Genomic DNA, 27,633 nt, shown 5'->3' on the forward strand with positions numbered 1-27,633 from the left:
TTTTAGACTACAGGGTCCAACACACCTGAATTCATTTAGCTACTAATCAAGGGAGAGCATCCAGCAGCTCTGAAAATCTCCTGATGTTGTTTATGACTACAGTGACTTTTTACATCCATGTTCTGATCGTTTGCCATGTATCACAATATTCAGCTGTGATGGCCGAGCGGTTAAGGCGTTGGATTAGAAATCCAATGGGGCTTCCCCGCGCAGGTTCGAATCCAGCTCCCAGCGATTTTAGACTATAGGGTCCAACATATATGAATTTGTTTAACAACTAATGGATGGAGAGCATCTGAGATCTCTTGGTTTAGTTCAAAGTTTCCTTCATTACTCCAGTGACTTATTACATTCATCTTTTGCTCCTTGGTTACATGTTAGAATATGCAGCTGTGATGGCCGAGAGGTTAAGGCGTTGGATTAGAAATCCAATGGGGTTTCCCCGCGTAGGTTCAAATCCTGCTCACAGCGATTTTAGACTCCAGGGTCCACCATATCTGAGCTATTTGTTTGGTTGATGAAAAGCTGCAGAAAAACCATGGTTTATTTCAGATTTCATTTTCAGTAATACGTTCACTTGTTGCTTATTGAGTACATGTCAAGGCATACAGCTGTGATGGCCGAGAGGTTAAGGCGTTGGATTTGAAATCCAATGGGGTTTCCCCGCGTAGGTTCAAATCCTGCTCACAGCGATTTTATACTACAGGGTCCAACACACTTGATGCTGTTTAACAGATTAAGGGAGAGCATCTGAGATCTCCCGATTCAGGTCATGTTTGTTTTTATTACTTCAGTGACATTTTACATCCACATTCTGATCGTTCGCTACATATCACAATATCCAGCTGTGATGGCCGAGCGTTTAAGGCGTTGGATTTGAAATCCAATGGGGCTTACCCGCGCAGGTTCGAATCCTGCTCACAGCGATATTAGACTTTAGGGTCCAACATATATGAATTTGTTTAACAACTAATGAATGGAGAGCATCTGAGATCTCGTGGTTTAGTTCAAAGTTGCCTTCATTACTCCAGTGACTTATGACATTCATCTTTTGCTCCTTGGTTACATAATAGACTATCCAGCTGTGATGGCTGAGTGGGCAAAGCGTTAGATTTGAACTCCAATGGGGTTTCCCCGCGCAGGTTCAAATCCTGCTCACAGTGATTTAAGACTACAGGCTGCAACACATCTGAAGATATGTTGATCAGATTAAGGGAGAGCATCTGAGATCTCGTGGTTTAGTTCAAGATTGCCTTTATTATTCCAATGACTTGTTACATCCACGTTCTGATCGTTGGCTACATTTAACAATATCCAGCTGTGATGGCTGAGCGGTTAAGGCGTTGGATTAGAAATCCAATGGGGTTTCCCCACGTAGGTTCGAATCCTGCTCACAGCGTTTTTATGCTACAGGGTCCAACACACTTGATGCTGTTTAACAGATCGAGGGAGAGCATCTGAGATCTCCTTATGTAGTTTGTTTGTCTTTAATACAAACATCCACATTCTGATCGTTCGCTACATATCACAATATCCAGCTGTGATGGCCGAGCGGTTAAGGCGTTGGATTAGAAATCCAATGGGGTTTCCCCACGTAGGTTCGAATCCTGCTCACAGCGATTTCAGACTACAGGGTCCAACACACCTGAATTTATTTAGCTACTAATCAAGGGAGAGCATCCAACAGCTCTGAAAATCTCCTGATTTTGTTTATTACTTCAGTGACCTTTTACATCCATGTTCTGATTGTTCGCTACATATCACAATATCCAGCAGTGATGGCCGAGCGGTTAAGGCATTGGATTAGAAATCCAATGGGGTTTCCCGCGTAGGTTCGAATCCTGCTCACAGCGATTTTAGACTCCAGGGTCCACCATATCTGAGCTATTTGTTTGGTTGATGAAAAGCTGCAGAAAAACCATGGTTTATTTCAGATTTCATTTTCAGTAATACGTTCACTTGTTGCTTGTTGAGTACATGTCAAGGCATCCAGCTGTGATGGCCGAGAGGTTAAGGCGTTGGATTTGAAATCCAATGGGGTTTCCCCGCGCAGGTTCAAATCCTGCTCACAGCGATTTTATACTACAGGGTCCAACACACTTGATGCTGTTTAACAGATCGAGGGAGAGCATCTGAGATCTCCTTATGTAGTTTATGTTTGTCTTTAATACTTCAGTGACTGTTCACATCCACATTCTGATCGTTCGCTACATATCACAATATCCAGCTGTGATGGCCGAGCGGTTAAGGCGTTGGATTAGAAATCCAATGGGGTTTCCCCACGTAGGTTCAAATCCTGCTCACAGCTTTTTTATACAACAGGTTCCAACACACCTGAAGCTGTTAACAGATTAAGGGAGAGTATCTGAGATCTCCCGATTCGGGTCAAATTTGTTTTTATTACGTCACTGACTTGTTACATCCACGTTCTGATCGTTGGCAACTTTTCACAATGTCTTGCTGTGATGGCCGAGAGGTTAAGCCGTTGGATTAGAAATCCAGTGGGGTTTCCCGCGTAGGTTCGAATCCTGCTCACAGCGATTTTAGACTCCAGGGTCCACCATATCTGAGCTATTTGTTTGGTTGATGAAAAGCTGCAGAAAAACCATGGTTTATTTCAGATTTCAGGTTCTGTAACAAGTTCACTTGTTGCTTCTTGATTACATGTCAAGGCATCCAGCTGTGATGGCCGAGCGGTTAAGGCGTTGGATTTGAAATCCAATGGGGTTTCCCCGCGCAGGTTCAAATCCTGCTCACAGCGATTTTATACAACAGGTTCCACCACACCTGAAGCTGTTAACAGATTAAGGGAGAGTAATTGAGATCTCGTGGTTTAGTTCAAGATTTCCTTTATTATTCCAATGACTTGTTACATCCACGTTCTGATCGTTGGCTACATTTCACAATATCCAGCTGTGATGGCCGAGAGGTTAAGGCGTTGGATTTGAAATCCAATGGGGTTTCCCCGCGTAGGTTCAAATCCTGCTCACAGCGATTTTATGCTACAGGGTCCAACACACTTGATGCTGTTTAACAGATCGAGGGAGAGCATCTGAGATCTCCTGATGTAGTTTATGTTTGTCTTTAATACAAACATCCACATTCTGATCGTTCGCTACATATCACAATATCCAGCTGTGATGGCCGAGCGGTTAAGGCATTGGATTAGAAATCCAATGGGGTTTCCCGCGTAGGTTTGAATCCTGCTCACAGCGGTTTTAGACTACAGGTTCCAACACACCTGAATTTTTTTAATAACTAATGAATAGAGAGCATCTCAGATCTGTTGGTTTAGTTCAAAGTTGCCTTCATTACTCCAGTGACTTATTACATTCATCTTTTGCTCCTTGGTTACCTATTAGACTATCCAGCTGTGATGGCCGAGCGGTTAAGGCGTTGGATTTGAAATCCAATGGGGTTTCCCCGCGCAGGTTCAAATCCTGCTCACAGCGATTTTATACAACAGGTTCCACCACACCTGAAGCTGTTAACAGATTAAGGGAGAGTAATTGAGATCTCGTGGTTTAGTTCAAGATTTCCTTTATTATTCCAATGACTTGTTACATCCACGTTCTGATCGTTGGCTACATTTCACAATATCCAGCTGTGATGGCCGAGAGGTTAAGGCGTTGGATTTGAAATCCAATGGGGTTTCCCCGCGTAGGTTCAAATCCTGCTCACAGCGATTTTATGCTACAGGGTCCAACACACTTGATGCTGTTTAACAGATCGAGGGAGAGCATCTGAGATCTCCTTATGTAGTTTATGTTTGTCTTTAATACAAACATCCACATTCTGATCGTTCGCTACATATCACAGTATCCAGCAGTGATGGCCGAGCGGTTAAGGCATTGGATTAGAAATCCAATGGGGTTTCCAGCGTAGGTTCGAATCCTGCTCACAGCGATTTTAGACTCCAGGGTCCACCATATCTGAGCTATTTGTTTGGTTGATGAAAAGCTGCAGAACAACCATGGTTTATTTCAGATTTCATGTTCTGTAATACGTTCACTTGATGCTTCTTGATTACATGTCAAGGCATCCAGCTGTGATGGCCGAGAGGTTAAGGCGTTGGACTAGAAATCCAATGGGGTTTCCCCACGTAGGTTCAAATCCTGCTCACAGCGATTTTAGACTACAGGGTCCACCACACCTGAAGCTGTTGATCAGATTAAGGGAGAGCATCTGAGAACTCCTGGTTTAGTTCAAGATTTCCTTTATTACTCCAATGACTTGCTACATCCATCTTTTGCTCCTTGGTTACATAATAGAATATCAAGCTGTGATGGCTGTGCGGTTAAGGCGTTGGATTAGAAATCCAATGGGGTTTCCCCGCGCAGGTTCAAATCCTGCTCGCAGCGATTTTAGACTACAGGTTCCAACACACCTGAAGCTGTTAACAGATTAAGGGAGAGTATCTGAGATCTCCCGATTTAGGTCAAATTTGTTTTTATTACGTCACTGACTTGTTACATCCATGTTCTGATCGTTGGCAACATTTCACAATGGCTTGCTGTGATGGCCGAGCGGTTAAGTTGTTGGATTCGAAATCCAATTGGGTTTCCCTGCGCAGGTTCAAATCCTGCTCACAGCGATTTTAGACTACAGGTTCCAACACACTTGAAGCTGTTAACAGATTAAGGGAGAGTATCTGAGATCTCCCGATTTAGGTCAAATTTGTTTTTATTACGTCACTGACTTGCTACATCCATGTTCTGATCGTTGGCAACATTTCACAATGGCTTGCTGTGATGGCCGAGAGGTTAAGGCGTTGGATTCGAAATCCAATGGGGTTTCCCCGCGTAGGTTCGAATCCTGCTCACAGCGATTTTAGACTCCAGGGTCCACCATATCTGAGCTATTTGTTTGGTTGATGAAAAGCTGCAGAAAAACCATGGTTTATTTCAGATTTCATTTTCAGTAATACGTTCACTTGTTGCTTATTGAGTACATGTCAAGGCATCCAGCTGTGATGGCTGAGAGGTTAAGGCGTTGAATTTGAAATCCAATGGGGTTTCCCCGCGCAGGTTCAAATCCTGCTCACAGCGATTTTATACTACAGGGTCCAACACACTTGATGCTGTTTAACAGATCGAGGGAGAGCATCTGAGATCCCCTTATGTAGTTTATGTTTGTCTTTAATACTTCAGTGACTGTTCACATCCACATTCTGATCGTTCGCTACATATCACAATATCCAGCTGTGATGGCCGAGCGGTTAAGGCGTTGGATTAGAAATCCAATGGGGTTTCCCCACGTAGGTTCGAATCCTGCTCACAGCGATTTTAGACTACAGGTTCCAACACACCTGAATTTTTTTAACAACTAATGAATGGAGAGCATCTCAGATCTGTTGGTTTAGTTCAAAGTTGCGTTCATTACTCCAGTGACTTATTACATTCATCTTTTGCTCATTGGTTACCTATTAGACTATCCAGCTGTGATGGCCGAGCGGTTAAGGCGTTGGATTTGAAATCCAATGGGGTTTCCCCGCGCAGGTTCAAATCCTGCTCACAGCTATTTTATACAACAGGTTCCAACACACCTGAAGCTGTTAACAGATTAAGGGAGAGTATCTGAGATCTCCCGATTCGGGTCAAATTTGTTTTTATTACGTCACTGACTTGTTACATCCACGTTCTGATCGTTGGCAACTTTTCACAATGTCTTGCTGTGATGGCCGAGAGGTTAAGCCGTTGGATTAGAAATCCAGTGGGGTTTCCCGCGTAGGTTCGAATCCTGCTCACAGCGATTTTAGACTCCAGGGTCCACCATATCTGAGCTGTTTGATGAAAAGCTGCAGAAAAACCATGGTTTATTTCAGATTTCAGGTTCAGTAACAAGTTCACTTGTTGCTTCTTGATTACATGTCAAGGCATCCAGCTGTGATGGCCGAGAGGTTAAGGCGTTGGATTTGAAATCCAATGGGGTTTCCCCGCGTAGGTTCAAATCCTGCTCACAGCGATTTAAGACTACAGGCTGCAACACATCTGAAGATGTTGGTCAGATTAAGGGAGAGCATCTGAGATCTCGTGGTTTTGTTCAAGATTTCCTTTATTATTCCAATGACTTGTTACATCCACGTTCTGATCGTTGGCTACATTTCACAATATCCAGCTGTGATGGCCGAGAGGTTAAGGCGTTGGATTTGAAATCCAATGGGGTTTCCCCGGGTAGGTTCAAATCCTGCTCACAGCGATTTTATGCTACAGGGTCCAACACACTTGATGCTGTTTAACAGATCGAGGGAGAGCATCTGAGATCTCCTTATGTAGTTTATGTTTGTCTTTAATACAAACATCCACATTCTGATCGTTCGCCACATATCACAATATCCAGCTGTGATGGCCGAGCGGTTAAGGCATTGGATTAGAAATCCAATGGGGTTTCCCGCGTAGGTTCGAATCCTGCTCACAGCGATTTTAGACTACAGGTTCCAACACACCTGAATTTTTTTAACAACTAATGAATGGAGAGCATCTCAGATCTGTTGGTTTAGTTCAAAGTTGCCTTCATTACTCCAGTGACTTATTACATTCATCTTTTGCTCCTTGGTTACCTATTAGACTATCCAGCTGTGATGGCCGAGCGGTTAAGGCGTTGGATTTGAAATCCAATGGGGTTTCCCCGCGCAGGTTCAAATCCTGCTCACAGCGATTTTATGCTACAGGGTCCAACACACTTGATGCTGTTTAACAGATCGAGGGAGAGCATCTGAGATCTCCTTATGTAGTTTATGTTTGTCTTTAATACAAACATCCACATTCTGATCGTTCGCTACATATCACAATATCCAGCAGTGATGGCCGAGCGGTTAAGGCATTGGATTAGAAATCCAATGGGGTTTCCAGCGTAGGTTCGAATCCTGCTCACAGCTATTTTAGACTCCAGGGTCCACCATATCTGAGCTATTTGTTTGGTTGATGAAAAGCTGCAGAACAACCATGGTTTATTTCAGATTTCATGTTCTGTAATACGTTCACTTGATGCTTCTTGATTACATGTCAAGGCATCCAGCTGTGATGGCCGAGAGGTTAAGGCGTTGGACTAGAAATCCAATGGGGTTTCCCCACGTAGGTTCAAATCCTGCTCACAGCGATTTTAGACTACAGGGTCCACCACACCTGAAGCTGTTGATCAGATTAAGGGAGAGCATCTGAGAACTCCTGGTTTAGTTCAAGATTTCCTTTATTACTCCAATGACTTGCTACATCCATCTTTTGCTCCTTGGTTACATAATAGAATATCAAGCTGTGATGGCCGAGAGGTTAAGGCATTGGATTAGAAATCCAATGGGGTTTCCCGCGTCGGTTCGAATCCTGCTCACAGCGATTTTAGACTACAGGTTCCAACACACCTGAAGCTGTTAACAGATTAAGGGAGAGTATCTGAGATCTCCCGATTTAGGTCAAATTTGTTTTTATTACGTCACTGACTTGTTACATCCATGTTCTGATCGTTGGCAACATTTCACAATGGCTTGCTGTGATGGCCGAGAGGTTAAGGTGTTGGATTCGAAATCCAATGGGGTTTCCCCACGTAGGTTCGAATCCTGCTCACAGCGATTTTAGACTCCAGGGTCCACCATATCTGAGCTATTTGTTTGGTTGATGAAAAGCTGCAGAAAAACCATGGTTTATTTCAGATTTCATTTTCAGTAATACGTTCACTTGTTGCTTCTTGAGTACATGTCAAGGCATCCAGCTGTGATGGCCGAGAGGTTAAGGCGTTGGATTTGAAATCCAATGGGGTTTCCCCGCGTAGGTTCAAATCCTGCTCACAGCGATTTTATACTACAGGGTCCAACACACTTGATGCTGTTTAACAGATCGAGGGAGAGCATCTGAGATCCCCTTATGTAGTTTATGTTTGTCTTTAATACTTCAGTGACTGTTCACATCCACATTCTGATCGTTCGCTACATATCACAATATCCAGCTGTGATGGCCGAGCGGTTAAGGCGTTGGATTAGAAATCCAATGGGGTTTCCCCACGTAGGTTCAAATCCTGCTCACAGCGATTTTAGACTACAGGTTCCAACACACCTGAAGCTGTTAACAGATTAAGGGAGAGTATCTGAGATCTCCCGATTTAGGTCAAATTTGTTTTTATTACGTCACTGACTTGTTACATCCATGTTCTGATCGTTGGCAACATCTCACAATGGCTTGCTGTGATGGCCGAGAGGTTAAGGTGTTGGATTCGAAATCCAATGGGGTTTCCCCACGTAGGTTCGAATCCTGCTCACAGTGATTTTAGACTCCAGGGTCCACCATATCTGAGCTATTTGTTTGGTTGATGAAAAGCTGCAGAAAAACCATGGTTTATTTCAGATTTCATTTTCAGTAATACGTTCACTTGTTGCTTATTGAGTACATGTCAAGGCATCCAGCTGTGATGGCCGAGAGGTTAAGGCGTTGGATTTGAAATCCAATGGGGTTTCCCCGCGCAGGTTCAAATCCTGCTCACAGCGATTTTAGACTACAGGTTCCAACACACCTGATTTTTTTTAACAACTAATGAATGGAGAGCATCTCAGATCTCTTGGTGTAGTTCAAAGTTGCCTTCATTACTCCAGTGACTTATTACATTCATCTTTTGATCCTAATATTACCTATTAGAATATGCAGCTGTGATGGCCGAGCGGTTAAGGCGTTGGATTAGAAATCCAATGGGGTTTCCCCACGTAGGTTCGAATCCTGCTCACAGCGATTTTAGACTCCAGGGTCCACCATATCTGAGGTATTTGTTTGGTTGATGAAAAGCTGCAGAACAACCATGGTTTATTTCAGATTTCAGGTTCAGTAATACGTTCACTTGTTGCTTCTCGATTACATGTCAAGGCATCCAGCTGTGATGGATGCCTTACAGCGACTTTTTACTGTAAGAAGTTGTAGATCAAATAAATGAAAGTTTAAGTGTGACAGGTGTGTATTAGATTGCGATTAATTCTTATTTCCACATGAAACAAAAGCAGATATAAAATCCTGAACTAAAGATGACACAAACTCTTGTTTGTTGACTTTCACAGATGTTATCCTGCATTTACCAAATCTCAGTTTGTTCCCTTGGGTTCGATTTAATCTTCTGAAATTGATGCACAGATTTTAAAAAGTTGAACTCTCCGTGTTGTCAAGTATCATCAGGATCTTCTTTACCCCTTTTCACAACCTTTTTTATTCCACCTATGTGTTTCTTAGTATTTACAGAACCATCATTTACTCCCAGTTTTGGTCTCCATCTAATTCCACTTTCTCATCTGTTTTTAGAGGATTTTATCATCCCAATTAATTATTTCTTTCCAAAAATTGTCTTTTTCCTCATCCCTCCCCTTCCAACCACTTAAATCCCATCTATGTTTTTTTATGCAGATTTACGTAAGCTTTAAGCAGCTGTGATGGCCGAGAGGTTAAGGCGTTGGATTTGAAATCCAATGGGGTTTCCCCGCGCAGGTTCGAATCCTGCTCACAGCGAGTCATTTATAAATCATCCTGGGAAGGTTTTTGTATTAAAATGACCAGGATTTCAGAAAATACATCTTCTTAATATCACTTAGGAAGAAACTTTGCAAATGAAGTTTTTTCCTCACGTGTTTTGAATCCTGTTCACAGTGATTTCATCATATATTTGTCTATAAATGGACAGTATTGACAATACGTGGAAAATACAAATAATCTTTCTTAACACTGATACTTAAAAATTAAATATTATTCCAGACCCAGAGAGTTGAAATGATTTGAATAACTTTTTAAATGTCAGACATGTTGTGCTCCTGATTCTGAAACTGAGCTTAGAAATCTGAATAAGTTTTAATTATAGTTAATAATTATTGTGTTGTTTTTTAAATGAATTTCTATGTTTCTGGTGGTTTTCTTGTATAAGGTATACATTATTGCTATTATTTAAGGAGACTGGATAACTTCTTGAGCTCCAGTCTGCATGTTCTCCTTCTGAATTTGTGCGTTCTTCCTGGGTACTCTGGCTTCCTCAGGTAATGCAAACACAACAGTTACGTTAATCGGCTGCTCACTTGGGTAATTAATTTTAATGAATTATTTTTTCCTGTTTCTTGTCCAGACTGGCGACCCTAGAGGACTTGACCTCTGGCTTGGATCATGTTGGATTTATTTTTCCTCTGATTGAGAGGCAGGCACCTGTGATGGCCGAGCGGTTAACTCGACTCGAAATCTAATGGGGTTTCCCCGCGCAGGTTCGAATCCTGCTCACAATGATTTTAGACTGGGAGAATCAGTTGGTTTAAAACACTAAACCAATCAATTTTCTGTATATTAAAGTAAAACATGAATCGAGTTCTTCTGTCTTGTTTTATTTGCAAAGAATCCAAAGACTAAAACCAGTTTCTATCTGGATTTTTAATATTTATCTCAATAATATAAAAGTTACTCCAAGTGTCTGCATCCATTTCAGTCCTCTCTTCAGTTTCTCATCTCGCGTTGTTCCTTCCTTTATGTCCCTCCTTCAGGTTTTTATTCAGATGTAAACACTCGTAGCTGTGATGGCCGAGAGGTTAAGGCGTTGGACTCGAAATCCAATGGGGTTTCCCTGCGCAGGTTCGAATCCTGCTCACAGCGGAGTGGAAACTATTCTTTATCTGTTAAGCTGATGTCATATGAAGGTTTTACTCTGGGATGAAAAGATAAATCCATATCTGACTTCTGGTTGTGTTTGGGATAATTAAGTTAGACATGGTGGGAGGAAGTCCTGCTCTCGGTTTGGGGTCTGACAGCTGTGGATAATTTCATTTTCACACAACAATTAATGGCAAATTGTCTCATCTACCTGCAACCTGGACTGCCCTTCCACAAGGACACAGGAATGTGGAAACTTTTTGGATTAAGACCCATTTGCAGCGTTATGTTGTTTTTATAGACAGCCTCATTCAATAAATAATTTCATTTAGTGAAAGTTTCACTGGACGAATGCAATTAAAACATCTGACCTGTTCTATAATTGGTTCATTCATTCGTTCACCAGGCTATGAAATTATTGCTGCATCAAGCCGTCCCTCCATTTTTCATTAGAGTAATGATATTCTGAGACAGTTCTGTCCAAGCCTGTACATATTTTGTGCATATAAGTTAAATAAAGTCACATCTTGAGTTTAAACATTGCTGATAGTTGGAGAGATGCATCATAAACAGATTCAACGTCAGATAACACACCTCAGAGGAGTTGATGCAAATAATCTGAGCTTACTCACTGTGACACTTTTTAGGTGCAAATAAATGTTTGCTCTCCTAATCCTGATAAGAACTTTGTTCGCTGTGAGCAGGGCTTGAACCTGCGCAGGGAAACCCTATTGGATTTCGAATCCAACGCCTTAACCACTCGGCCATCACAGCTTCACGACACTGAAGGAATAAAATAATAAAATGAATCTATCCTCAGCAATGAGAACAGGATGTAGGTCACTCAGAGCACAAGTCAGCCAAGTTTTAATGTGGCTGTTAAAAGCATTAGAGTAGATGTGTTCTTAGTTACCATGACAACAGAAGGAAACCAAATGACCACTTTGTGTCGCATCTAATATTTTTGTAAGTAGATTTTCATTTAAAAGTTTGAGTTTTTGTCCTAATTTCTTTAATTTTGGTCCAGGGGCCGTACATGACATTTTAAACACCCTGTGGTCTAATGAGAGCAAACTTACATCTGTTCCAGAAAAACATAAGTCACTGCTTGTTAATGATTTCTAATTCTCTTATTTCTATTTAGTATCAGCGATTTCTAGGTTTAAATGCACCAGAGTTCTTCCTTTCCAAGCAATAAAAATATTGTTTTGCAGAGGATTTATGACATTATGTGGAATGAGCATGAAAACCATCGCGCTAATGTTCCCAGAGGAGTGAGGGCCATCGTAGCGCCCATCAGCGGGGGTGTGCGTTGAAACGCCTCAAAGGTCTGAAGGCAGCGATGGAGACACTTATCCAAAATACATCCCATCCATGAAAACGTCCAAACGCAGACAGACGCGGAGGACAGCAGCTGTTGGCCGGTAATCCTGCCTGAAAGCGGGACAATCCAATCATTTCCCCGAGACGCAGCGGCCAGCGAATAACAGCTCGTTCGTTTGACTTTAAAATGCAGCAGAAGGGTTTTTATTGCAGCCCAAACACTTTTTTCCCTAAAATCTCACAATGATCTCATGTTTTTATCTGTTTTACTAATTCAATCATGTCGTCACCTTGTCCAGCAGCGTCAGCTTTACGGAATTAATTTATTTTATTATGAAATGGAAGAAATCGTCCTTTCAAGTTGTTAAAAAAAGCAAAACAAAAATTGCTTTGCGTATTTATTTATTTAACTCGTGGAGTTTTTTCTATACCCGTTTTGATCAAATCATTAAATAAAATCGCCTTAAATGTGAATCTTCAGCAAAACCATATCAAATAAAACTGCTCAACTAAAATGCGTAAATCAACATTAAAACGCGATTTTCATTACATTTTCTGTGACTTTAACGGTTTCAGTTTTAATGATTAAAAATCTGAGTTGTGTTTTTAAAGTTGCATTTAAGTCTCTTATTTAAACCAGAAGGTTTTTGTTTTGAACAGGAATGAACTTCTGTTGTTTTCATATTATGGTGTTGCGTGACTCCGCTCCAGCAGAGGGCGCTGTGATGGCCGCGTGGGTAAGGCGTTGGATTCGAAATCCGATAGGGTTTAAAAGTTTGAGCAAGTTCAAACTCTGCTCACAGCGAAAGAAGCAGATTATCATAAAAAAAACATCTAAAATGATGTTTAATGTTGAGATTCTGCATCAACTTGATTGACCTTCTTGTAGAAATTTATGATTATTCACAATGCAATGATGGAGTAAATAAAATGTACAAATGAATGTGACCTGTTTAGCAGAACTTCTTGTTTTATGCAGAATATTTTTATTTCACAACAGAATCAAATGGATTTCTCTACAGGCTCAGAAAAAACCTTTCTTTCATCTGGCATGAAAATTTGATGATCTGTAGTCATTATTGTAATGAAAAGATGAAATTACACAGTTGGTGACATTTTATTTATTTTATGTGACTCTGAACTGAAAGATTTTTTTTAATCCTTGTGTCACAATAGTAATTTTCCTCAGTGAGAAAAAGATGCCGTCATTTGTAAAATACCTGCTGCAAACAGAAGCGTCAGATGTTTAAAAACCACATAATTTTATGGACTGTGCAGAGTAATGATTCCTGGAGGGCTTTGTTTAAAGGAAGCACTCATAAAAAGGTTGATGGGTCTTTAATAATAGTGGAAAAAGCTTAAAGCATTTAAAGTAAGAACTGGATGTGAAACTGCAGTCATGACGGAGTAATCTGTAGCTTTTAGAGGATCAACATGTGCAGAACAATGGCTGCTTCATCAAGCTGACCTGTAATTATGACTAATTCTGCTTCCAGCTTATCTCCATCAGATAATACGTTTATGCAAACAGCACACAGAAAATCCAGCATTTTGACTTTTGCTTCACAGATTTAACCTCTGAACTCCTTCTGCTCATCTGTTTAAACAGTGAAATATTAGATTGTTTTTAACAATCTGCAGAATAGTTCAGGATGAAAATTAATTATTGCTTTATATTATTCTGGTTTGTGGTGCATAAATATTAGATATTCCTTTTCTAAACTACTATTTGAAATTTCTCTGTGAGTTTGCTTAAATTTCCTCCCAACAAAAAGTTTCATCAGGTTGAATTAAATCAGATAAAATGTTTAAAAACATCCCAACAGACCCAAGTTCTCATTTTTTCCTCTGGCTGAGACGGTCTAACCTGCGTTTGGTTTCTGCACCTCAACTGCCAGTTCCAGTCATTCACCAGTTTATGGACAACATGATAGAAAAGTTTTCTGTTTTTCTATAAAGATCGTTGCACACCGTCAAGTTTGGCATCTTGGAGCAGAGCTCTGCATGCATGTCTCGGTGAGGAGGAATATTGCACGTAAATCACATTTTTCTTTTTAATTGATAACTGTGTGTTGATCATACAGCGTCTGTGAAGTCTCGTCATTTTTCTGAGCTGACAACTTTTCAACAAACCCTGAAGCCAATGTGATATTTTTGCCTCTTCTTCCACCTTCATTTTTATAAAACAGTCGCCTTCCTTCTGTTTTAGTTAAAACTGAATGAAACCTGTTGATTTGTTTGTTAACATGAATGAAATTTACCAAAATAGCAGCTGGAATTATGTTTCCTGCATACTTAAACTTTAACAACTAACAACAGCATCCAAAACCATATTTGACAGAGTGAAACATGAGTTTACAGATGCAGAAAACTGGATGGCGATGCTCAAAATATCGATGTTGATATTCATCATGCTGTAGAAAAACTAACATGCTTATAAATCAGACAAAAACTGAACTGAGTCCGACTGTAATACATTAACAACACGGGACTTTATTTACTGCAAAAACACAAAATCTCAAGTGTTTTTTCTAGTGAAAATATCTTAGTGCATTTGAAATAAGACAAAACTAACTTTGAAGTAAGAGTTTGTTTTAAGTCAATAATTTCTTAATATTTATAAAACGTTCTGGGTTCACTGGTAGATTATTTCATTTACAACATGGGAAAAATATGAAATAATCTGCTAATGAAACAAGAATCTTTTCATTAAGGAGATTTTGACCTAAAACAAACTCCTATGTCATTCCGAAAAGTTACTTGTAAATTAGTTTTTATTTTATTTTAAGTGTTCTAAGATATTTTCACTAGAAACTAGACCAAAAATATTTGGTAGGATTTTGTGTTTTTGCAGTGTTGGAGACCTAACAGCTTCAGAGGGAGAAACAAGTTTATCTTAGTTAAAAAAGTTTCATTTAAGTAATTAAGTTTATTGTAAACAAAGATTAATAAAAATGTTTCAAACAGACAAAGATCAGCCTGCAGAATCTCATTCTAACAGAAACTGGAATAATAACAGATGTAACGTTCAGTTCGACTCAGTGTGAGTTTAGATTCTTGACCAACCTTTGGCTTTCCTTCTCCTCTTCCTCCTCCTCTTCCTCCCGGACCTTCTGCTCACGTCACCATCTGACCGCTGCAGGCTCCTGCTGCAGGTCTCCTGCACCGGTGCCATCGCTTCTCCTTCTGATCGACACGCAACAAGAAAAACCTCCAAACTGTTTGGCAGAGAGGATGACTTCTCTCCCCGCCGCTCTGCTGCTGCTGGAGGCTTTAGCAGGCAGTGACATCATGAGGAGGAGGAGGAGGAGGAGGAAGTGGAGGTCACAACATTTTTGTTTTCAAATCTAAGAGCAGAAATCCATGTCTTCTTCTTCTTCTTTTGTTGAGTTCAAAGTTTCTGTTCTTTAAAGTTTTGTTCTGTTGCTTTGTGAGTTGCTTTCAGTTGCTTGAAACGTCCTTCAAGAACAAACAATAGTAAAAAGTCTCTTCTCTGCTCTGTTTGTGTTTTTGATGCAGAATTTCAGCTGCTTCATCCAGATTTAAAGTCGCAGCCAGTCGCTGCTGATCATCAGCAAAACAAAAGCCATTATTCTTTCTGCAGCATGTAGAAAAACCCAACAAACATTTAGGACCAGCTTCCTAGAAACAAATGTATCAACAAATTCACCGATGTCTTTTCTACACTGTTGGGCACGGTGGTGGAGGGATGGTGACTGAGGGATGCTTTTGTTTCCATGTTAAGGAAATGTTGGGCACATATTTCTAAAGATATTATCTCAGACATGGCAGGATATTATTCTCTTCTTTTATGATTTACATCTTGCCTTTAAAGTTTTCTTGAGTGAAAAAAATTAACCTGACAACAACAGATTTCATTTTTATACTGCAATACCTTCATTTTGAACAACTTTCCTAAACATTTTTTAACTTAACTTGCTTCCCGTATTAATAGAAATAATGCAAAACTCCACAGAAATATCCTCCATATGTGCAGCTAGAAAACTCTTTAAAATCCAGATCAACATTTTAATGAAGATTTAACAGAAGAGTCGAATTCCTAATTTTTATTTTATTTGTTTGACTGTATTACCATTTCTTGTACAATCATGTCACATTTCAGCTTGTATTTAATCAGTCACAGAGAAATAAAATCATATTTCAACTATTAGAAGTATCAGATAATATTGGACAAAAATGTAAAGTTTCTCCCACTGTGCAGCATTAAAGAAGCAAAACTTATTAAACTGTGAAAACATCACAAAATATTCAAACGTCTGATGAAAAAGATGAAAACTCATTTTCAGCAATGATTTCAATTAACAAATAGACCAATTCTCTCTTATTTAAAGTTAATTTTTATAGCTTCATTTATGGATAATCTTTTTGAGCTATAGGTTCCAGACATGTAAGTTTAAGATGATATAAGTTTGCAACAGGTGAAATGTGGGACAGAAAAATATTTTCAATCCTTAAAACTTTTACATTTTTTAAAATTTGTTGGTAATAATTTTCTAAGTCGGTGCAAAGTTTTTGAAAATACATGTAGACTATCTAGTTTTTTTCACCCTGATAAATGACACAATATGTGACACCAGACTATTTTCTCCTCTATTTGCATAATAATACGTGTTTTGCATAATCCTCTCTCCTTGTTCTCCGCTCCTTCGCCTCCAACCACCGCAGGTCGCTTAATCCCCGTCAATCATCTTCAACAAGTGGATCATCTCTGATAGAGCAACTTGTATTTGCATTTTTATTTACTTGTGTTTTATTGATAAATTGATTTTTAACCTTTTAAAAAACTTATCTTCTTTTCATTTTTAAATATTTATCTAGTTATTTAATTGTTTGTTTTGTGTCACTAACTCATGAAGTTATGCAGAAAAGTCTTTACAGATGATTCTATGCATATTTTGGATCAATTTGACAAAAGAAGTCACTACCAGGAATTTATTTTACTTTAATTTCTTTTATTTTTTATTTGGCTATTATTCATTTTTATTGTTTCTTTTTCCACATCATTTTTATTTTAATAGTTTCTGTATGTTTTTTTCTTTGCGCCATGGCTGGACATTAAAGCGTAAATGAGGCCAGGGTCGTTCTGAGTTATTAACTCGGCTGTGAAACATGCAGGAAAATCTTGCAGCAGACTCTCCCGATGCGACGCCGGGGGAATCAGAGGAAGCTGGCGATAAAGTCAGATGTTCTCACATATGAAGCACCTGGACGTTTCCACGGTGTGCAACCATTTCATGTAATGTGGTAAAAAAAACAATATGCGCTGTATCTCCTCCTGCCGCTTCCTGACATTCAAACTCAGATAAAGTAGATAAGATCACGCAGACACAACACAGAGGTTATTACTGCATCTGATGGGAAACACAGATTTCACAGATTGTTCAGCCTGTGGCTAAAACCCCGCAGGGCACAGGGAATGAGGTGTTGTATGAAATGAGCTCAGCGTCCCATCAAATCGCTCTTCGATGTTCTCCTCAGGCCAGACATTACGGAGCGCCGCTGTAAGAACCTTCTGCAGCCTTCAGGCGAACTTCCTGCCGCTTTGTCAAGCAGGTTTGGCTGCAACTGGCTGCATGAGAGCATGAACTGATCCCAAGTTTCTCACTGTTTGCTTTGAGTTTCTGTCCAGATTTTTGTTTTTCAAATACATTTAGAAGAATTTGAAGTGATTCTATCATCATTTAAAATGTTTTATTCCATAGGGAAATGGGGAAGGATGTGTGTGTTTATTTATTCTCTTGGTTTCATTCAGATTTAAGAAATCACTTAAACTATGCAGATGATACACAGCTTTACCTTATAAAACCAAACATGGAGAAGCAGCATCCAGCATTTGGAACAAACTTAAAAAAAACTGCAAAACTGATGAAACGCTGAGTTCCTTTAAATCAAGGTTAAAATCCCTCAACTTAAAAGTTTTTAGACTTAAAAGTAATTAAAAACCCTTAGACTTAAATAACTTTAAAGTGTTTTTCATACTTAAAAACCCTTCAATCAGAACCTGATTTTGATTTATGGATGATTTGTTTAGATTTAAATCAAGAATTTTTGTTAACGTTGTCTTTAAATGATAACAAGAACATTTATTAATATATTTGATGTATATTTTGATGACATTTGACAAAATGTCATGTTTGTGTCTTGTTTCATAATTGGTTATCATGTTTTTATCTTGCAAAGCGCTTTGATCTTTCTTATTCTAGTCAAGATCACAAATTAACTTATCAGCTCCAAATCTGTCTCTCTGTATTTTCCCCAGTTTTTGGTTTTATTGGTTTTAATGTGTTAAAAAAACAATCAAATAAGTTTTCTGCTCTCACTGAGCATCAACTCTGTATTTTAGGCTTTGCCTTAATTTCCTTTTGGTTTGTTTCTAACTGTCTGTCATGCATTTAATGTTAACCTTTTGAGACGTTTTGGGCTCATTGGGTTGGATATTAAAGAAATTCCAGTTTTTTCTGTTTAAACACTTAAACATTTCCACCAGACTCTGCATGCCAGTTGCATTGTGTCTTTTTGTGTTTGAGGCTGGAGCCCTAAAGTCAGCCACCCTTCACTGAACAGGCGTTGAGTTTAATTACGCCGTGAGAAAGTGACACCGTGATTAAGTTGATTAGATTTCATGAGTTTCTGAAAGGCGAACCGAATGGCTGATTAAGTATTTATTGTTGGTTTCCTCCATGACAGACCGGCAGATCAAATCTCACCTCCCAGCGGGGCTCACTGTGTGGAGCAATCCACCATCGGGTCACTGTGAACCGGGCGTCCGGCTGTCACTTTTAATCATGTTTACATCAGATGAGCCAACATAAAAATCCAGGGATTTATGCATAAACCAAACAGAAGAGCGTAAAGAAATATGATCAGCCTGGAAATATTAATACACAAGTTGGAACAATGACTCAATGTTAGGAGGATTACAGGTTATTGATGATCTACTGGAAATGGCGACATCTAGTGGTGACATTGTGTCATGCTGAGATTTTGTTGGTGTTTATTTAGCAAAAATGTGAAAGAAAAATTTGAACGTAAAAGTTTTTAGCCGTCTACGAGTTTCTGTAGGTCAATCAGTCATATTCAGTGAAAATTCACAAAGTGTTTTGTCAAGAAAAATGGCATGGGGTTGTGAGATCTTTCCAGGTTCTCGCAGAAAAGGTGCATAAAGGCCTGAAAAAGCAATCTTGTGAGATGATTAAAATAACAATTAAGTTGAATATGTATGAATACAATTGGTAATATGAGTATAAGTAATCACTGAATAACTTTCTGAAATGTATTCCTGCACAATGATCTGTAACAGTAACAACAATGGTTGATGATTTATAATAAGTAAGAGATATGATTTATAATGAGTAAGAGATATGGTTAAGTCTTAATGCATATCAAAGTTGTGATGATTTGAAATCAATTCAAATGTTTAATGTGTCGAATGTGTTTAATGGTTGTAATGAGAGAAAATAGTGAGTTATAGAAAAGAGAGGAGAATAAGGTTAAGTCAGCAGGATGGGTGCAGTCCTGCTGGCAGGAGATGTCGCAAGTGGGGGAAAGAGGGGACTTTCCACAAGACTCAGCAAACAGGGTGGGGACCGTCGGGGCTTTCCATGTAAAAAGCAGAAGTTCAGAAAAAAAAAAAAAAATAGTAAGACCAAGCTCCCAATACACATATATGGGAGTAAAAAGTATAAAAGAAGCCTGAAAAGAGGAAGCAACCGTTCTTAGTCCGCGGCGTTGGAGACGAGTCAACACGGAGAAGCAGATTGAGGAACAGCAGCGGACCGCACTTCGGAGCCACGGGGAAATCGAGACTCCGCGCCGCCAAGAAGGGACAAGATCCTACCGCCCCAGCCCTGGTTCCTGATTCGACCGTCGGCCCTGCCTCAACCCAACGATCTCAAACTCTGCAACAGACTTGGAGAAAAGACCAAGATCCCTGAGGGAGAAAGAGCTGGGTTTTTCAAAGGATTTGGACTCGTTCTGCTTGCGTCTATTCTGAGGAGGATTTTTCCACACAAGGACAAGAGACTCTGACCAAGGATTCTGGACGTCACTGTTGCCAAAGATCCACCATCACCTGGGTGTGAGTTGAATCTGCTCCCAAAAAGTTCATCTTAGGACTTGCGACATAGGTTAGGGATAAGAGTCAGGATAGTATGGTTATACATGTTGATTTTATTATACTGCTCTTGAATTATATACAATTGATTATTGATTTGTATGTCACTTATCCCTGCTTAAGCTTGCTTAATAAATTTATACTATAAAATTCTAATGAGGTTGGTGGACATTGGGATTATTTGAGTCATTTAACTAATTTTCAGTTCCTTTAATTGTGGTAAAACCAATGTGCATGATTCTAGTAAATAGGAGGCTTCATAATTTCCTTTGGTGAGGATAAATAATGACCCTGGGACTTATATCCAAGTCACTAAAATTAATCTAGCCGGTTCCAAGTGCGAGTTATATTTTCAGAAGGCGAGCTACCGTTAACAGAAGTGGTTATTGGAATTATGCAGCTGCGAGGGCTACTCAGCTGATTGTTTCTTAACTGTAAAGGGTCGTAGCTTCTGGATCGAAGGTAGTTAGAGCTAGACGAATCGCTTTAGCCACCAGTTTGAATAGATTATCTCTTATAGACCTCGTTCAGGGTAATACCCAGGGCTCAGAGATTTTCCGGACCTGTTAGACGGAGAACTGGTCAGTAGTCAGCCCAGGAGAGTTGTGAGCAGTGGGCGGGGCTGGCTATTGCATAATAACAGACAGTTTTTATTTCTTTGCCAGATGAATCCTTACCTCCTGTGCTCCTCTTACCTAAAACACATTAGCTGCCAAAACTTTCAGCTACGTAAATAAATCTGGTATTCCCCCAGTTCGTTACATGCAGGAAATAAATAAAAATAAGCAGCAAAATGCATCAATGTAACTCTGGAAATTTCACCTTGTAGTGCAATTTCATGTAGCAAAACCAAAAGTGAAATAGCCAAATATCAAAGTGAGGGAAGACACATATACCTAAAACACAGATATGGATCCTCAAGAGAGACTCACTGCATACATTGAGCAAAACTTGCTGTTTAAATCAAGACTCTTTCTGTGTGAAATAAATAAAGTTTGTCCTTAAATCAATGTGTAAATGTGTCTCTGAATCCCAATAGAGCATCGCTGGGTGACATCAAGATCAGATGTGTTCCCTTGATGTCACATCTTTTAAAAACACCACCAATCAGTTTTAAATTCTCAGAAATTGTGAACTGAACGAATGGATGTGTTCATCTGCACAACACTGCAGATCTACAAGCAGCTACATTAAAAAGGTCTCGAGGAAAATAAACCAGCAGCTAAATTTATGTTGCAACACTGGACAAATCTAATTTCACAGGTCTGCAGAAGGTCAAGACAAAAATTGAAGTTTATCAGGAGTGTCTTATGTAATTCTGGAGAAGATAAAATATTTGATTTCCCTTTCAGTTATAAAGACCACATTCTCCTTACATTTAATCATAGTAAAGTCTGACAAGAATGTATTGGGAAACGTCAACGTGAGCTAAACATATTGTTTTAAAAATCCTCAAAATAAGGAACCAAGAATTTATATGACTCAGTAAATATTTAAACTATTGTAAATGAGGAGACAAAGGTCAGACTTAAAGCCCTGCTGTTGATTCTACAGGCTATAACAAGTTGATATTCCTTCTTCCTCCTCTTAAACAAACCTTGAAGCTGGGAGGAAAAAACATCTGCTGACGGTGAAAGCTGATTGGCTGCAGCCTCTCTGCCCTGACACGTCATTCATAGATCAGAGCTCAACCCAGTTTCTGTTTTCAGGAAGTGAAACTCACACAGTCGCTGTGACTGAGAGCAGAAATGGACCAGAATCAGCCGGACCAAGAAACTCTCTCCTGTTCGATCTGCCTGGATCTACTGAAGGATCCGGTGACGATTCCCTGCGGACACAGCTACTGTATGAACTGTATTAACAGCTTCTGGGATGAAGGTGAGCAGAAGAAGAACTATCACTGTCCTCAATGCAGAGAGAGATTCACACCGAGGCCTGTTTTAAAGAAAAACACCATGCTAGCAGCTTTAGTGGAGCAGCTGAAGAAGACTGGACTCCAAGCTGCTCCTGCTGATCACTGCTATGCTGGACCTGACGATGTGGCCTGTGATTTCTGTACTGGAAGAAAACTGAAAGCCATCAAGTCCTGTTTAGTCTGTCTGGCCTCTTACTGTGAGAAACACCTTCAGCCTCATTATGATGTGGCTCCTTTAAAGAAACACAAGCTGGTGGAGCCGTCCAAGAACCTCCAGGAGAACATCTGCTCTAAGCATGATGAGGTGATGAAGATGTTCTGCCGCAAGGATAAGAAATGTATCTGTTATCTCTGCTCTGTGGATGAACATAAAGGTCATGACACAGTGTCAGTTGCAGCAGAAAGGACTGAGAGGCAGAGAGAGCTGGAGGAGAGACGAGGAAACATCCAGCAGAGAATCCAGGACAGAGAGAAAGATGTGAAGCTGCTTCAACAGGAGGTGGAGGCCATCAATCACTCTGCTGATAAAACAGTGGAGGACAGTGAGAAGATCTTCACTGAGCTGATCCGTCTCCTCCAGAAAAGAAGCTCTGATGTGAAGCAGCAGATCAGATCCCAGCAGGAAACTGAAGTGAGTCGAGTCAAAGATGTTCAGGAGAAGCTGGAGCAGGAGATCACTGAGCTGAAGAGGAAAGACGCTGAGCTGGAGCAGCTCTCACACACAGAGGATCACAACCAGTTTCTCCTCAACTACCCCTCACTGCCAGCACTCAGTGAGTCTACACACTCATCCAGCATCAACATCCGTCCTCTGAGACACTTTGAGGACGTGGCAGCAGCTGTGTCAGAGCTCAGAGAGAAACTACAGGACGTCCTGAGAGACTCATGGACAAACATCTCACTGATGGTCACTGAGGTGGGTGTTCTACTGTCAGAACCAGAATCAGGACCAGAACCAACGACAAGGGCTGGATTCTTAAAATATTCATGTAAAATCACTCTGGATCCAAACACAACTCACACAAAGCTGGTTCTATCAGAGGGGAACAGGAAGGTGACTTGGGTGGATCAACATCAGTCTTATTCAAGTCATCCAGACAGATTCACTAATTACTGGCAGGTTCTGAGTAAAGAGAGTTTAACTGGACATTGTTACTGGGAGGTGGAGTGGAGAGGGAACATACGCGTATCAGTCGCATACAAGAATATCAGCAGATCAGGAGGTGGGAATGAATGTATATTTGGACGCAATGACAAATCTTGGGCTTTACATTGTAACAGTTCCATATTTGGTCACGACGACATCTGGACCTCCATCTCAGGTCCAGTTTCCTCCAGAGTGGGAGTGTACCTGGATCACAGAGCAGGTATTCTGTCCTTCTACAGCGTCTCTGAATCCATGACTCTGATCCACAGAGTCCAGACCAGATTCACTGAGCCGCTACATGCTGGAGTTTTAGTTGGTAAAGAAAGTTCTGCAAAGTTCTGTAAACCCAAATAGATGGAATCCAGTTCAGTGAGTTCGATTCAGATTTTTATTTCTACAACAGATTTTTTTTACCTTTGTTGTTCTCTCTCTCTCTCTCTCTCTCTCTCTATATATATATATATATATATATATATATATATATACATATATAGCAGTTTAGCTTTCTTCATTAAGACAACTTGAGTTGTTTTAATGAAATGCAGAAAGTTTTCTCTTCATTATTACAATAAATTGTGAGTTGCTTTTGTCTGAAGTGCAAACACATTTCCTTTTCATTTGATTTTATAAAGCCGTCTGTCAGTGCAGTGAGAAATACCATGTTGCACAAAACCTCTGCTCTCTGGACCACAGAGCAGGTATTCTGTCCTACAGCGTCTCTGATTCTCCTACAGTCCAGACCAGATTCACTCAGCCGCTGCAGGCTGGGATCACATTTCATAGATCCACAGGAAGCGCTGCTTGATCATTAAGCATAATTAGGAAGCTGATGGCCAATAAATAATGATTTAATTAGGTTTTCTTATGAATTTAGAAAGAGTGGAATATATAAAGTTTTATTACTCTGGGATTTATTGAAAGATTTGCTGTCAGTTCACACTATTGGCCACTAGAGGTCACTGTCTTGTCTTTGCTTATTGTAAAATGTGTTTATAATCTTTTTGTAACATTAATGCTCATTTCCTCTTAGTAAAAACAAAACTTTCTTTTCCACATATTGATAAAACACATTTTTTATTTTTACATTTTGGTCACTTTTACTTAGTTTTACAGAAAATTGTATTTTTGAAATTCTTTTTGCAACCTTTGAAATGCAAAAGAAATTATGTTTAAAACTCCAAATTATTTTTTTGTTCTTGTGATGATTTTACAAATAAATGAATTCAGTTTTTATTAATTTACTTTATGTTTGCAGTGGGATCAGTTTGGATTTGCGTTTCTTCAGCTACAAATGAAAATTTTAATCTGTATTGTAGAAACAAACATGCACCATATAAAAAGTGTGAAAGGTGTTTTACTTTACTAATCTAAAACATGTTGAAATTAGTTTTTCGTTATAATTAATCACATTATTTACATACTTTTCTTCTTTTTATTAATAGTCACATTAATGCTTAATAATGCTTTTTTAAGAATTGGCAAAGTTTTAGTACTTTTTTGTGATTTAAATATTTTGTAATTATACACAATAATGATTTTTATTAAGGTATGGTTTGAGTGGAAAATATAAACTTCAGGATTACTAGTCAACCTGCTTTTATTTTGAAGAAAAATATTCGGTGTTTCGTTTTTCTCTGTCATACAGAAACTTGATAACCTTCAAGAGAAATATTTAAAAGGAGATATTTTTTATTCTAACGATTCTTTTTAATGATTTCACCAGTAGACATTTTGTTTGATTATTATTTAAATTTTAAATAAACGTCTAAATTACATCCCGTCGTTTTAGAGGCAGGACTCAATGTTTTGACGCTGAAGGCTCGCTGTGGATTAACTTTCAAAATAAAATGCTTGATTAAGTCGTTCTTGTTACATTGTTCTTTATTTACTTAAATATAAATAAATGTATTTATTTATTTTAATAGGTATAAAATATTTTTCCCATAATAGATTAGTGCTTTATTTATATAATCTGCTAATTTATTATTTATAAATAGATGCATTTCTATATCTATTTTAAAGCTATCCAATTGTACTTTCAGCTTCACTTATTTACTTTTTTATTAAAAGGTGCACAGTAATTTCTCACATTATACATTCTGCTTTATTCACATATAAATAAAAATATTATAAATTATTTTCTTAAAAAAGTATAAATGATTGTAGGAAGTAGCATAGAAAGAGGAAAGTAAAAACCAACAAAGATGAAAAAGAGGAAAAGAGGGGATGGAGAGAAAGAATATTGTGTATTTAACCTTATTGTGCGTGTATTATGACGTAATCGTCCCTCTGGGGTTAAATAGATTTTGTTTTAATTTAACTGAAGACAGATGAAAGAAGAAAGAGGAGAATAAAATGAAACAGAGGATCCTGTCCAAAGCTTTCTGCTTTTATTTCGAAGGGCTGATACTGTACTCCCGGGTGTCGGAGCTTTAACTTGCCTCACTTGTTTTTGAAAACCGAGCAGCTGAGCGGAGCACTGCGGATCGCTGCAGTCCTGCTCCGTCCTCTCCGGTTCCCCCACACCGACCCTCTCCTCCTCCTCCAGCCGCCGACAGCGCCTCATCCCTCCGTCTGCGGAGGAGCGCAGGAAGACCGATGTGCCGCGAGTGACCGCCTCTGCGGGGTTGCCCTTGACTCGGGGAGGACTTGGACGGGGCTGATGGAGGTGACATTGTGACGGAGCTGGAGCGCCGGGGATGCTGGCCGGGTCCTGGTCGGAGCAGCAGCAGCAGAGTCCCCGCTGAGGCTCAGGGGAGGTTGGGGGTGGAAGTAGGGAGGCCTGAGTGGTCTCCACCTCCGGATCAGATCCAGCCAGACACAAGGCAAGTGTGCATGAGCAGATAAACAAAAGCCACCCCAGGCTGGTGCGTCTGCACTGCAGATAAGCTGCAAGCTTCCTCTTCTAAACATGACGGGCAGCTGTGGTCTCGGACTGTGAGTTTTGGGTTGTAGAAGCGATGGCCGAACACGAGGAAGCGGAGTCTCTCAGGAAGGAGGACGAGGAACCGGCCGCCAACCTCAAATCCAAAAGTCTGCCCGTCTTAAACGAAGCAGCTCCCCAGGAGAAAACCTTACTGGACAGCTCGACCCGCTTGTCCATAGCAGCCGAGGAGAGCTCCGAGTTCATCCAGCTGCCGGCCCGGACCGAGTCTTTCCAGGCCGAGTCCCCAACCAGAAGCACCTACCTGCCAAAGCCCGGGAAGTCGGCTCTGAACAGGCCGAGCTCCTACCTGGACAACCCGGAGGTCCGGAGGAGTAAGTCCAGACTGGCTCAGATCCGCCTGCCGAGCAGGAAGTACCTGCGGCTCATCCTGCAGGACTCGCGCTGCTTCCTGTTCTGCATGTGCTACCTGACCTTCATCCAGTCGCTCATGGTGTCCGGCTACCTCAGCAGCGTCATCACCACCATCGAGAAGCGCTACAGCCTCCGCAGCTCGGAGTCGGGCCTCCTGGTCAGCTGCTTCGACATTGGGAGCCTCGTGGTTGTGGTCTTCATCAGCTACTTTGGCGGTCGGGGTCAAAGGCCACGCTGGTTGGCGGTTGGCGGGATCTTCATCGCCGTGGGCGCCGCTCTCTTCTCCTTACCTCATTTCATCTCCCCGGCCTACCAGATCCAGGAGCTGAACTCTTCCTCGGCCAACGAGGGGCTGTGCATGAACAGCAACGCCAGCGGCAGGGACCGGGTTGACATCACTTCCTGTCCTAGGGACCAGGACGGAAACGAGCACCGCCTGTATGTGGCGCTGTTCGTCATCGCGCAGATCCTGGTGGGGATGGGGTCCACGCCCATCTACACGCTGGGTCCCACGTACCTGGACGACAACGTGAAGAAGGAGAACGCGTCGCTCTACCTGGGTAAGGTTGCTTATCGCCTGGCCGTTGCCTTCCTTCGCAACTCCGCTCAAAACAAAATTCCTGCTTCCAGAACAGTCTGGCTTTTCTCCCCTTTACTCGAATTGTCTCTGGTCGGATTTTTCACCGGGCCAATCAGCATCAAAAGGAGAAGCTCGGAATGATGACGTCAATTTGCTGCTGTTTTAAAATTGTAGCTTTAGCAATGGCAGCGGAGGACGTAACGAAGCTTCCAAACATTGAATTAACATTTAACACCTGCATCCTTCGGATCGGCCCTTCTCTAGCAGAGTAGAATGGTTGCTTACTGCAGAGTCAACTTCCGGTAACCTTCATTGCTACGAAATGGCGCATTTACAAAGGCCACGGGATTTAAAACTGCACCACAGCCCGGGTTTCTCAACAGCTTAGAGTCCAGACCCTCTGCACGAAGAGGCGCTGATCTTAATGCGTTTTACTTGTTTTATTTAGAAGCCCAACTGCTCCAATATGTGGAGTTTCATTGGAGGTTTTACACCAGCTATCCCTCCCCAATATGGAGGCACAATGCCGTTCAGTCTCAGCTTACTTACTTTAACATGATTCCCAGTCGACATTGACTTATATCTTATTATAATCTCCCACAGTATTTAAAAGTAGTTCAACCTCACTGTCTGTTCACACAAATGAA

At 40.5% G+C, this 27,633-nt stretch overlaps 2 protein-coding genes and 41 non-coding genes across 44 annotated transcripts in view; 42 read left to right on the plus strand and 1 right to left on the minus strand.

Moving 5' to 3' along the window:
• Positions 1-152: 152 nt before the first annotated feature.
• trnas-aga (transfer RNA serine (anticodon AGA)) lies at positions 153-234 on the plus strand. The gene has a single exon. It is a non-coding gene; the product is annotated as a tRNA-Ser (tRNA).
• A 155-nt stretch (positions 235-389) lies between these two features.
• On the plus strand, positions 390-471 carry trnas-aga (transfer RNA serine (anticodon AGA)). Its single transcript has one exon. It is a non-coding gene; the product is annotated as a tRNA-Ser (tRNA).
• Positions 472-610: 139 nt separating this feature from the next.
• On the plus strand, positions 611-692 carry trnas-uga (transfer RNA serine (anticodon UGA)). The gene has a single exon. It is a non-coding gene; the product is annotated as a tRNA-Ser (tRNA).
• A 152-nt stretch (positions 693-844) lies between these two features.
• Positions 845-926, plus strand: trnas-uga (transfer RNA serine (anticodon UGA)). The gene has a single exon. It is a non-coding gene; the product is annotated as a tRNA-Ser (tRNA).
• A 155-nt stretch (positions 927-1,081) lies between these two features.
• Positions 1,082-1,163, plus strand: trnas-uga (transfer RNA serine (anticodon UGA)). The gene has a single exon. It is a non-coding gene; the product is annotated as a tRNA-Ser (tRNA).
• A 154-nt stretch (positions 1,164-1,317) lies between these two features.
• trnas-aga (transfer RNA serine (anticodon AGA)) lies at positions 1,318-1,399 on the plus strand. Its single transcript has one exon. It is a non-coding gene; the product is annotated as a tRNA-Ser (tRNA).
• A 138-nt stretch (positions 1,400-1,537) lies between these two features.
• Positions 1,538-1,619, plus strand: trnas-aga (transfer RNA serine (anticodon AGA)). The gene has a single exon. It is a non-coding gene; the product is annotated as a tRNA-Ser (tRNA).
• A 153-nt stretch (positions 1,620-1,772) lies between these two features.
• Positions 1,773-1,853, plus strand: trnas-aga (transfer RNA serine (anticodon AGA)). Its single transcript has one exon. It is a non-coding gene; the product is annotated as a tRNA-Ser (tRNA).
• A 139-nt stretch (positions 1,854-1,992) lies between these two features.
• On the plus strand, positions 1,993-2,074 carry trnas-uga (transfer RNA serine (anticodon UGA)). Its single transcript has one exon. It is a non-coding gene; the product is annotated as a tRNA-Ser (tRNA).
• Positions 2,075-2,226: 152 nt separating this feature from the next.
• Positions 2,227-2,308, plus strand: trnas-aga (transfer RNA serine (anticodon AGA)). Its single transcript has one exon. It is a non-coding gene; the product is annotated as a tRNA-Ser (tRNA).
• A 151-nt stretch (positions 2,309-2,459) lies between these two features.
• trnas-aga (transfer RNA serine (anticodon AGA)) lies at positions 2,460-2,540 on the plus strand. The gene has a single exon. It is a non-coding gene; the product is annotated as a tRNA-Ser (tRNA).
• Positions 2,541-2,679: 139 nt separating this feature from the next.
• Positions 2,680-2,761, plus strand: trnas-uga (transfer RNA serine (anticodon UGA)). Its single transcript has one exon. It is a non-coding gene; the product is annotated as a tRNA-Ser (tRNA).
• A 151-nt stretch (positions 2,762-2,912) lies between these two features.
• On the plus strand, positions 2,913-2,994 carry trnas-uga (transfer RNA serine (anticodon UGA)). The gene has a single exon. It is a non-coding gene; the product is annotated as a tRNA-Ser (tRNA).
• Positions 2,995-3,134: 140 nt separating this feature from the next.
• On the plus strand, positions 3,135-3,215 carry trnas-aga (transfer RNA serine (anticodon AGA)). The gene has a single exon. It is a non-coding gene; the product is annotated as a tRNA-Ser (tRNA).
• Positions 3,216-3,370: 155 nt separating this feature from the next.
• On the plus strand, positions 3,371-3,452 carry trnas-uga (transfer RNA serine (anticodon UGA)). The gene has a single exon. It is a non-coding gene; the product is annotated as a tRNA-Ser (tRNA).
• Positions 3,453-3,603: 151 nt separating this feature from the next.
• On the plus strand, positions 3,604-3,685 carry trnas-uga (transfer RNA serine (anticodon UGA)). Its single transcript has one exon. It is a non-coding gene; the product is annotated as a tRNA-Ser (tRNA).
• Positions 3,686-3,825: 140 nt separating this feature from the next.
• On the plus strand, positions 3,826-3,906 carry trnas-aga (transfer RNA serine (anticodon AGA)). Its single transcript has one exon. It is a non-coding gene; the product is annotated as a tRNA-Ser (tRNA).
• Positions 3,907-4,045: 139 nt separating this feature from the next.
• On the plus strand, positions 4,046-4,127 carry trnas-aga (transfer RNA serine (anticodon AGA)). Its single transcript has one exon. It is a non-coding gene; the product is annotated as a tRNA-Ser (tRNA).
• A 152-nt stretch (positions 4,128-4,279) lies between these two features.
• On the plus strand, positions 4,280-4,361 carry trnas-aga (transfer RNA serine (anticodon AGA)). The gene has a single exon. It is a non-coding gene; the product is annotated as a tRNA-Ser (tRNA).
• A 151-nt stretch (positions 4,362-4,512) lies between these two features.
• trnas-cga (transfer RNA serine (anticodon CGA)) lies at positions 4,513-4,594 on the plus strand. Its single transcript has one exon. It is a non-coding gene; the product is annotated as a tRNA-Ser (tRNA).
• Positions 4,595-4,745: 151 nt separating this feature from the next.
• Positions 4,746-4,827, plus strand: trnas-cga (transfer RNA serine (anticodon CGA)). Its single transcript has one exon. It is a non-coding gene; the product is annotated as a tRNA-Ser (tRNA).
• A 139-nt stretch (positions 4,828-4,966) lies between these two features.
• On the plus strand, positions 4,967-5,048 carry trnas-uga (transfer RNA serine (anticodon UGA)). Its single transcript has one exon. It is a non-coding gene; the product is annotated as a tRNA-Ser (tRNA).
• A 152-nt stretch (positions 5,049-5,200) lies between these two features.
• trnas-aga (transfer RNA serine (anticodon AGA)) lies at positions 5,201-5,282 on the plus strand. The gene has a single exon. It is a non-coding gene; the product is annotated as a tRNA-Ser (tRNA).
• A 155-nt stretch (positions 5,283-5,437) lies between these two features.
• Positions 5,438-5,519, plus strand: trnas-uga (transfer RNA serine (anticodon UGA)). The gene has a single exon. It is a non-coding gene; the product is annotated as a tRNA-Ser (tRNA).
• A 151-nt stretch (positions 5,520-5,670) lies between these two features.
• On the plus strand, positions 5,671-5,751 carry trnas-aga (transfer RNA serine (anticodon AGA)). The gene has a single exon. It is a non-coding gene; the product is annotated as a tRNA-Ser (tRNA).
• Positions 5,752-5,882: 131 nt separating this feature from the next.
• Positions 5,883-5,964, plus strand: trnas-uga (transfer RNA serine (anticodon UGA)). The gene has a single exon. It is a non-coding gene; the product is annotated as a tRNA-Ser (tRNA).
• A 152-nt stretch (positions 5,965-6,116) lies between these two features.
• On the plus strand, positions 6,117-6,198 carry trnas-uga (transfer RNA serine (anticodon UGA)). The gene has a single exon. It is a non-coding gene; the product is annotated as a tRNA-Ser (tRNA).
• A 140-nt stretch (positions 6,199-6,338) lies between these two features.
• trnas-aga (transfer RNA serine (anticodon AGA)) lies at positions 6,339-6,419 on the plus strand. The gene has a single exon. It is a non-coding gene; the product is annotated as a tRNA-Ser (tRNA).
• Positions 6,420-6,574: 155 nt separating this feature from the next.
• On the plus strand, positions 6,575-6,656 carry trnas-uga (transfer RNA serine (anticodon UGA)). The gene has a single exon. It is a non-coding gene; the product is annotated as a tRNA-Ser (tRNA).
• A 140-nt stretch (positions 6,657-6,796) lies between these two features.
• On the plus strand, positions 6,797-6,877 carry trnas-aga (transfer RNA serine (anticodon AGA)). Its single transcript has one exon. It is a non-coding gene; the product is annotated as a tRNA-Ser (tRNA).
• Positions 6,878-7,016: 139 nt separating this feature from the next.
• trnas-aga (transfer RNA serine (anticodon AGA)) lies at positions 7,017-7,098 on the plus strand. The gene has a single exon. It is a non-coding gene; the product is annotated as a tRNA-Ser (tRNA).
• Positions 7,099-7,250: 152 nt separating this feature from the next.
• trnas-aga (transfer RNA serine (anticodon AGA)) lies at positions 7,251-7,331 on the plus strand. Its single transcript has one exon. It is a non-coding gene; the product is annotated as a tRNA-Ser (tRNA).
• Positions 7,332-7,482: 151 nt separating this feature from the next.
• On the plus strand, positions 7,483-7,564 carry trnas-cga (transfer RNA serine (anticodon CGA)). Its single transcript has one exon. It is a non-coding gene; the product is annotated as a tRNA-Ser (tRNA).
• A 139-nt stretch (positions 7,565-7,703) lies between these two features.
• trnas-uga (transfer RNA serine (anticodon UGA)) lies at positions 7,704-7,785 on the plus strand. Its single transcript has one exon. It is a non-coding gene; the product is annotated as a tRNA-Ser (tRNA).
• A 152-nt stretch (positions 7,786-7,937) lies between these two features.
• Positions 7,938-8,019, plus strand: trnas-aga (transfer RNA serine (anticodon AGA)). The gene has a single exon. It is a non-coding gene; the product is annotated as a tRNA-Ser (tRNA).
• Positions 8,020-8,170: 151 nt separating this feature from the next.
• trnas-cga (transfer RNA serine (anticodon CGA)) lies at positions 8,171-8,252 on the plus strand. Its single transcript has one exon. It is a non-coding gene; the product is annotated as a tRNA-Ser (tRNA).
• A 139-nt stretch (positions 8,253-8,391) lies between these two features.
• On the plus strand, positions 8,392-8,473 carry trnas-uga (transfer RNA serine (anticodon UGA)). Its single transcript has one exon. It is a non-coding gene; the product is annotated as a tRNA-Ser (tRNA).
• A 156-nt stretch (positions 8,474-8,629) lies between these two features.
• trnas-aga (transfer RNA serine (anticodon AGA)) lies at positions 8,630-8,711 on the plus strand. The gene has a single exon. It is a non-coding gene; the product is annotated as a tRNA-Ser (tRNA).
• A 680-nt stretch (positions 8,712-9,391) lies between these two features.
• Positions 9,392-9,473, plus strand: trnas-uga (transfer RNA serine (anticodon UGA)). Its single transcript has one exon. It is a non-coding gene; the product is annotated as a tRNA-Ser (tRNA).
• A 1,037-nt stretch (positions 9,474-10,510) lies between these two features.
• On the plus strand, positions 10,511-10,592 carry trnas-cga (transfer RNA serine (anticodon CGA)). Its single transcript has one exon. It is a non-coding gene; the product is annotated as a tRNA-Ser (tRNA).
• A 689-nt stretch (positions 10,593-11,281) lies between these two features.
• On the minus strand, positions 11,282-11,363 carry trnas-cga (transfer RNA serine (anticodon CGA)). Its single transcript has one exon. It is a non-coding gene; the product is annotated as a tRNA-Ser (tRNA).
• Positions 11,364-21,750: 10,387 nt separating this feature from the next.
• On the plus strand, positions 21,751-23,552 carry LOC116720949 (tripartite motif-containing protein 16-like). Its single transcript, XM_032564473.1, has one exon. The coding sequence runs from the start codon at positions 21,795-21,797 to the stop codon at positions 23,460-23,462; it is 1,668 nt and encodes a 555-aa protein (XP_032420364.1). The 5' UTR covers positions 21,751-21,794; the 3' UTR covers positions 23,463-23,552.
• A 1,903-nt stretch (positions 23,553-25,455) lies between these two features.
• The window catches only part of LOC116720930 (solute carrier organic anion transporter family member 5A1-like), a 30,858-nt gene continuing 28,680 nt past the window's right edge, over positions 25,456-27,633 (plus strand). Inside the window, exon 1 of one of the 2 annotated variants that reach the window (XM_032564423.1) lies at positions 25,456-26,966. In XM_032564423.1, coding sequence (XP_032420314.1) covers positions 26,069-26,966 — 898 coding nt within the window. In that variant the 5' untranslated portion in view covers positions 25,456-26,068. The remainder of the gene's footprint in view (positions 26,967-27,633) is intronic. The other variant, XM_032564425.1, reaches the window with a different exon arrangement.

This window comes from Xiphophorus hellerii, chromosome 6, assembly GCF_003331165.1.
Source record: "Xiphophorus hellerii strain 12219 chromosome 6, Xiphophorus_hellerii-4.1, whole genome shotgun sequence".
Classification (NCBI taxonomy): Eukaryota; Metazoa; Chordata; class Actinopteri; order Cyprinodontiformes; family Poeciliidae; genus Xiphophorus; species Xiphophorus hellerii.